This window comes from Cibotium barometz, chromosome 51 (assembly GCF_041138505.1).
Source record: "Cibotium barometz isolate CiBa-2024 chromosome 51, ASM4113850v1, whole genome shotgun sequence".
Classification (NCBI taxonomy): Eukaryota; Viridiplantae; Streptophyta; class Polypodiopsida; order Cyatheales; family Cibotiaceae; genus Cibotium; species Cibotium barometz.
Window position 1 is genome coordinate 11,696,430 of NC_141096.1, and position 8,357 is coordinate 11,704,786.

At 42.7% G+C, this 8,357-nt stretch overlaps 1 protein-coding gene across 1 annotated transcript in view; it reads left to right on the forward strand.

Annotated features, from left to right (window-relative positions):
* Positions 1 to 6,472, forward strand: part of LOC147609323 (putative protein phosphatase 2C 55) — a 46,896-nt gene extending 40,424 nt beyond the window's left edge. Inside the window, exons 2-4 of the mRNA XM_086787558.1 lie at positions 3,632 to 3,953; positions 4,041 to 4,187; positions 5,886 to 6,472. Coding sequence (XP_086643684.1) covers positions 3,632 to 3,953; positions 4,041 to 4,187; positions 5,886 to 6,170 — 754 coding nt within the window. The 3' untranslated portion in view covers positions 6,171 to 6,472. The remainder of the gene's footprint in view (positions 1 to 3,631; positions 3,954 to 4,040; positions 4,188 to 5,885) is intronic.
* The last annotated feature ends 1,885 nt before the right edge of the window (positions 6,473 to 8,357 follow it).

The following is an 8,357-nucleotide window of genomic DNA, read 5'->3' on the forward strand; positions in this document are numbered from 1 at the left end:
GAGCATTGTATATATGGCAGGCAACTCCAGTGCCCCCACAAGAAAGCTCTTGGACAGAAAGATGCTCAGTTAGAGCTTGTGCATACATATGTATGTGAGATGCCTCAGCTTTCTTTGGGAGGGGCAAAATATTTTGTGTCTTTTATTGATGATGCCACACGCAAGGTGTGGGTTTATCCTCTTCGTTTGAAGAGTGATACATTCTCTGTGTTTGAGAAGTTTGTTGCTCATGTTGAGAATCAAACTGGCACAACACTGAAGGCTTTGCGTTCCGACAATGGTGGAGAGTATATGTCCAAACAGTTTCAGGACTTTTGTGATGCTAAAGGCATCAAGAGGGAGCTCTCTACTCCTTATGATCCTCCACAAAATGGGACAAAAGAGAGGATGAACAGGACCATTCAGGAGAAGGTCCGTTCTATGTTGTCACATGCTGCGTTACCTCATGGTTTTTGGGCTGAAGTTGTTATGACAGCCGTTCATCTTATAAACAGGTCACCTAACACGAGGCTTGGTGGGAAAGTGCCAGAGGAAGTATGGACAGGGAAGCCTCCGTCCTACAAGCACTTGAGAGTGTTTGGTTGCGATGCGTACGTGCACATACGCAGGGAAATATGCACCAAACTTGATCCTAAGTCTCACAAATGCATATTCCTAGGGTATGGTGACAGAGGTGAAATGGGGTATAGACTATGGGATCCAGTGAATAGAAAGATTATACGCAACAATGATGTCATTTTTTATGAAACATGCATGTATAAGGAGCCTGCAAGGCAACAGGAGCCTGGCAGAGTCGTCTTTGATGATGATGGACATCATGGACAACAACCAAGGGCTGTAAATCAGCCATTACAGCATCAAAACCAGCCCTTAAATGGTGCTGAAAATGGTCCAAATGGACAGCCAGAGATGGCAGAAGATATCCCTATGGATATCCCATAGTTACAGGAGATACCGGGCATGATCTTTCAACCTTATGGCATGGAACAGGAGCCACCAATAGGTGATATGCAGGCTAGACAGGAACCTGCAAATGATGGTCATTGGGTACGGAGGTCCACAAGACCTTCCAGACCCCCTGACAAGTTTGTTCCAGGAGTTGACTACTTGATGCTCACTGACTATGGGGAGCCCTCATGTTATAAGGAGGCTTTACAGAGGGCAGACAAGGCTCTTTGGGAGCGTGCTATGAAGTCAGAGATGGATTCTCTGCACAAAAATGGAACATGGAAGTTGGTGCATTTGCCTACAGCCAAGAAGGTTTTGCCATGCAAGTGGGTTTACAGGCTCAAAGTTGCACCTGATGCAAAGCCAAGATACAAAGTTGGCTAAGGGCTTCAAGCAGGAATATGGTGTGGACTTTGATGAGATCTTCTCTCCAGTGGTCAAAATGACCACACTTAGAGCTGTATTAGCTTTGGTTGCTCATGATGATCTGGATTTGATTAAGATGGATGTGAAGACTGCTTTTCTTCACGGTGATCTCCATGAGGAGATATATATGCAAAAGCCAGAGGGTTATGCAGTGAATGGAAAGGAGAAGCTTGTATGCAGGCTGAAAAAGAGTCTTTATGGGCTCAAACAGGCACCAAGGGAATGGTATCATAAAATTGATACATTCATGAAATCCCAGGATTTCAAGAGGAGTGACATAGATCACTGCTTATACACCAAGAAAACTTTGGATGGCAGTCTATTGATCCTCATCTTGTACGTTGATGATATGTTGATTGCCGGGAAATCTCGTAAAGAGATGGATGCCTTGAAGAAGAGGCTGCATGAGACCTTTGATATGAAGGATTTGGGTGATGCAAATCACATTTTGGGTATGCGGATACTTCGGGACAAAAATCAGCATGTGTTGTATTTGTCTCAGAAGGAATACATTGGCAAAGTTTTGCAGAGGTTCAATATGGAAGGGGGGAAGAAGACTAGTACTCCTTTGCCTCCATATGTGAAACTCAATGCTATGGACAGCCCACAGTCGGATAGTGACAGGGCTGATATGGCCAAGATTCCGTATGCTTCAGCTTGTGGCAGTCTCATGTATGCCATGGTTGCCACCAGGCCGGACATTGCATTTGCAGTGGGAGTGGTTTCTAGATACATGGCCAAACCTGGCAAGAAGCATTGGGAAGCAGTGAAAGGTGTCATGAGATACCTGAAGGGCACACAGGATATGTGCATATGCTTTGGCAAACAGGATACATTAGTGCATGGTTACACGGATTTGGATTATGCCGGTCATCCAGATAACCGGAAGTCTACTACCGGTTATGTGTTTACATTCATAGGAGGTGCTGTGTCATGGATATCGAGGATGCAGAAGTGCACAGCCTTATCTACTACAGAGGCCGAGTATATTGCAACCACAGAGGCTTGCAAGGAGGCATTATGGCTATCTCGGTTAGTGGTTGATTTGGGTTATACAGGGGATATTCCATTGTTGCATTGTGACAGTGAGAGGGCCATCCAGTTGGCAAAGAACCTCGTCTTTCATGCAAAGACGAAGCGTGTGGATGTGAAGTATCACTTCATCAGAGAGGTGATAGAGAACAAGCAAATTCAGCTTGTTAAGATTCATACGGATGACAACCCGGCGGATCTCTTGACAAAGAGTTTGCCTCCAGAGTGGTTTGCTCATTGCAGACACTTGATGGGCATTGGATGAGGCCAGTTTCAGCCTTGATATGGCCTTGTATATTATCATGTACATCCTGATTTTTTCTTTTCCTTCATTTAAGGGCACTTTGCCTTTAAGTGGGAGGTTGTTGGGGTAAAGGCATTATGCCCACCCTTGTAGTGTGTACAAGCCCATAAGTTTTATAGTACAGAGTACACTTAGTACTTTTAATGTACTAAGTGCACTATGTGTACTAGAGCAAATATACATGTGTGATAGGGGAGTCACACACTCATACTTTGAGTTGACTTATCCCCACAACTCTCTCTCTCTCTCTCTCTCCCTCCTTCTCTCTGTGTATGTCTCCCACATGAAACCCTAACTCTACAGCTGAGCTTTCATAGCTCCTTCAGATCCCTGGTATAGGTAGGCTAGACAATTAGATTCTCAAGTTATGTACGAGGGAGAAGATTTGGACATGGCCATTTTGATCTAGAGAGGAGTCCCTAAACCTATCACCCTAGATGCACTGCATTACCCATCTAGGTTCTTTTTTGGAGACAATCAGGAGATCCAACTGGGGGAGACACATATCCATGTTCTGGTTCCTCAAGCACTGTAGACTCCTCCCCTCCCAACCTTCCCTCACATTCAAGCTTGAAGCTCCATAGGTTGTAAGTGTTAAAAAATAATAATCGTATTTTATCATACGGCATCCGAAAATTTCATATCGTACCAAAAATTCCCATATGGTATTTTATTTTCATACCATGACAACTATGCTTGCTAGAGTCTCTGCTGCTGCTTGTCTCATTGTGATACTACAGTCTTTATTAAAAGTACCTTCAGGTATGCCGTGCATGGTCGGAAACTACTTAACGTAATGATGATGTTTCCCTTGTTTTTGGATATTCCATCATAGCAGCAGGAAGCATTCACTTATTAACACAAAATTTGGGTTAAGTTTTGCATCATGGCTGACTACCTTGCATCTTTGTTTGGCTGCAGAAGTTTGAGCAGCAAAGGACTGCGGCTTTTGTCAGCTGCTTGTTGTTTACCCCATCCAGAAAAGCAGGAGACAGGAGGGGAGGATGCCTACTTCATTTGCCCTGACAAGCAAGTAATTGGAGTTGCTGATGGAGTTGGAGGTTGGGCTGACATGGGTGTTGATGCTGGAGAGTACGCTCGTCAGCTCATGAATCAATCGTTGATAGCTGCTCGGCAGGAGCCTGCAGGCTGTATTGACACTGCGCGTGTAATGGAAATAGCTCATTCCAAGACAACTTGCAGGGGATCATCCACAGCATGCATCCTTGCTCTCTCAGACTACGTAAGGGATTTCCCTAGAGGTGATGCAATTGTATGCTAAGCTGGTAGTAAGGAACACACCCCTTAACGTTGGAGTTTGTGGTTACAGGGCTTGCAGGCTACTAATCTGGGGGATAGTGGTTTTTTGGTTGTGAGAAATGGTCGAATGATTTTCAAGTCTCCTGTGCAGCAACACAATTTCAATGTCCCATTTCAGCTGGAGAGTGGTGGAGGTGACCCTCCCGATGCTGCTGAGGTATGCACTAGTGGATGGTATCTGACCATGCTTCTTGTAGCTCCAAGGCTGATACACAAGGTTTATTTTGCTGTGTATTTAACATTGAGATCATCAACCTAAAGTTCTTTTTTATTAATTAAAAGAAGGGTGCTCCCTGCTTTTTTACAACTAAAGTTTTGGAGACACAAGTGACTTCAGTTCCAGAGCAGCCTACCAGTAACTTGCATAATAGCTGCCACGCTTGAAGTCTGGCCTTTAGCAAATTGCATGCAGTAGAAGTAAGTGCTCCTTCTGTAGCCTTAAGTGAGTGCATCCTTATTATCAACTTTTGGAGTTCATATTTTCCTTGAGGAGTACTTGAACCAGCATAAAAGCAAGGTGGAGAGTGTTGGAAGCTGAAACCGGGCTGAAGAATAAATGTGAACCACTTAACTTTACCAAACCGTGGTCGTGAGTCCTCGGGTTCGGTAATTCCGGCATGTCTTTCATCTTCAGTTGCCAGGGAAGAATCTTGCGTCAGATGTCTTCAAAATCCTGTGCACCGAAAGAATTTTCTCTATGCCGGAAGAGTATGGGGGTCGAATAACAGGTTGACGAGGTACGGTGCGGTATGGTACAGCAGGTACAGGTGGTACAACAGGTACTCAATCTGGTTCAGTAGGTACGGTTTGCAGGTGGAAAACAGCAGTCACAACAGTATGGAGGTACGGTGTGAGGCACAGCAGTGTACGAAAGCTTCAGATGACTGTACAGACTGAAGCACAACTGCACGCCAGGGGAGTACTGTGCAACAGCCTACGCATAGCCTAGGGAAGTGTGTGTGTGCAATAGAAGAAGTTGACCAGCTTATACGAACCCAAAAGCACACTTTTTTGCCCAAAATAGGCCTTGTACAACAATAATGGAAAAATCTTGATAAAAATATTAAAACTTAAATGTTTTAAGGCTCCACTAACACATTAATGTGGTGGGTGGCCTTTTAGAATAAAGTGTCCGCTTGCATGATTAACACACATTGTACCATTTAAGTACCATGGAATTTACAAAGGATTCGCCTGCAAAACCAAGCTGAAGGTCTCATAAACATTCAATTTCATACCACAGCCCTGTAGGTGTGTAGTTCGGGGCATCCCAGCTCCCTGGCACGTATACACATGACATGCGGGCATGGTCCAAACAGAACAAAAAACCGGGTGCACACACACAAATCAAAACATGCATACCCGCATGTGCAAATTGCACTGGACAATCTCCCGTCCTCAATACTTGTACTAAGCCCTGGGCCCCAGGTACACTAACCATCAAATAGCCCAAAATAATCCAAGACCAAGTCCTGAGTGAAACCATAATATCCTAGAACATCCATGAGTCCCATGGTAGATAACCATCAGATAACTCATAAAGCCAACCTATGGGTTTGCATAGTACAAAACCATCGTATAACCCCATGAGAAACAATGGAAAATGTCATGGTAGTGACATCCCCCTGGCTTCTATACAGTTGACCTCGACTAAAAAGCCTCCAAGCCAGCCTTAAGGCATCCTGGATACGAAGCCTTGCTTCTACATATGAATCACTTTCCTTCCTTAATGAATGCAATCCTTTGCTCATTGGGCAGCCCATAAGTGGGTATGATCCCCAGTTATAAGAGGCCGCTTTACAGATCAGATGATGTGTTGCTAACCAATGTTTATACTGTGTGCATAATGCTGCAGGTTTTCACTGTCGACGTTGCAGTAGGTGATGTCATTGTTGCTGGCACAGATGGGCTCTTTGATAATCTGTACGATACAGAATTGGTAAGCATTGTGGTGCGGGCCACAAGATCTGGTCTGAGCCCAGACATCACAGCGCAAAAAATTGCATCTCTGGCTAGAGTGCGGGCGCAGGATTGCAACAGGCAGACCCCCTTTTCAGCAGCTGCACAAGACGCGGGCTTCCGTTTCTATGGGGGGAAGATGGATGATATAACTGTAATTGTGTCTTATGTAGTGAAATGAAAGAGGGAGCTTGTCTGTCTGGTGCTTTTAGCATTTTTCTCTCTCTGCTAGTAAGCTCAAAGCAGTAAAGGTTTGGGGTCATGCACTAGACCCAGTTCTATGTAAAATAAGGCAGTTGCCTTGAAGGTAGGTGCCTGCATGCACGTTAGGGTTTTTGGCATGTTCATATGTGGGTGCATTTGGCTGTCATAGGTGAAGGCAGTAGTAATCCTACCAAAGGTGGAATGAGTGGAGGAGTGGTTCCAATGGTTTGAACAATATACAAACGAAATAAGGTAATTTTGACGAGTTTTGTGCTGTTATTTTGCTGTGTAACTTGAGCAGCCTCCTGGCGATGTTTTGGTCCATTTGCTGCGTTTCCAGCCCAGCAGTAGCACTAGTCCACACTGCCCAGACTGTTTTACCCAGGGGTTACCTAGTTTTGTAGATGCCGTGTCTATGAAAAAACACGAGGGACACATACAAGAGCATGGAGGCCTTTAGATTGGAAATACATATGAACATAACACAATGTCCAACAATTTATGCAATTACTAAGAAAATTGTAAGCTGAATTTAGACTTTGCTGATTTAGGGAACCTTGAAGACTATTGCACAACCCTTAGTGGCTTTAACAATAAATTTGAAGTTGAATTGAAAGATATGAAGAAAGAAAATTCTGCCAAAGAGAAAGACACATTCCATTCATTGGATAGTATTGCAAGTAGTCAAGATATCAAAGCTCAAGAAGAAAGGCATTCCATTCATTGTTATATTATCAAGGAGATGTTATTCTGGTACAAGCTTTGGGGATGTTTCTTGCGTCTAGTCTATTTACCGGATTATGCAGATTACAACATTAATGTCTCAAAAGGTGTCAGTTTCTTGTAACCCATGGATTGCATAAAACATGAATGCCCTCTGTGAATCAGGACCGGTCTTCGATTCATCGCTCTTCTTTTTTTTTTGGGGTGTTTTTTCTGTGTGCTTTCCATGCTTGTATCCCCTGCTTTTGCATGTTTTAGTACGCTTTTCATGCTATTTATGAGAAACGGGTAGCAGCCAAGAGTGCAAACAATCGAATATAATCTCCACGCAGTTGAATTGATAAAACCAAGATACTTCATAAATATTCGCAAATTCTTGTCGATTATGAGTCGAATTAAAGTGAGTTAATTTTACTTAATTTTTAATTTATTTCTAGCTCTATTGCCTAAGCGATAAGCTAGACCCATACTGCGAGTAGTTTCAGCTCCCAAGTAGACGCGTACACTCAAAAAATCTGTTGGACGAGTGGATTCACATCTCTTACAACCTAAACTATCTTTTGTTCTAGGAGCAGGAGCCATTTGATTGGTTTTACACCCATCCCATTTCCAATAGGCGAATACAACCGAAGATCTTACTAAAACAGCAGCCCATTTTTGAATCTTAGGAACTCAACCGATAAAATCAACAATTTAGTTGGTACGGATAGAAATGGGGCGAGCAACAACACCAATCTAGGGTTTGTATATTGGTATTGCACGGAAAATTGTAAGGACACCAGCACATCAGGTTTTGCATAGACGCTCTTGGGCTACTAAAGACACGAAAATAGCTTGAAAAAACAGGTTGCAAAGATGCTATATTGGATGTCGTTTCAAGTTGTTATATCCGTTTTTGTCAATTATTGTTTCTTCTAATGCTATATGTTGTTGTTCTAATGATCTAGCCATAACTATGCTTGTAGTTGAATGTGAAATTCTTTTGGAAGGATTTGTAAGCTTTAATATTTTTCTTCATTCTATTCAGTGGTTTTTTAACATGCATTTTTTTTTGGGTAGTCGTTTGTAACTTCGATGTATTTTTTCCGGTTCTTAGAGCAAGTGATGAAGTAGGTTACATATTTATCATCTTTGTTTGTCGTCTTTTTGTTGGTTGTTGGTCTTGTGTCTTTGTCTGCTCGATCTAGATTACTTGCAATGAAGCAACACTTTTAAAAAAGTTCTCGTGATAAAAAAAGCATTCGCACAAGAACTAGTATACGTGGCGTTCTCACGTATCACATAACATTGACATTTAAAGATCTTACAATTGTCCATGTCCGAAATATTAATTTCCATGCCATATCCTAACGACTCTAAATTCAAGTACAATCCAAACATTGTTGTATATCCTTTTTCTTTGTTTGAAATTGAATACATGTAAAATAAGAAATACAAACAC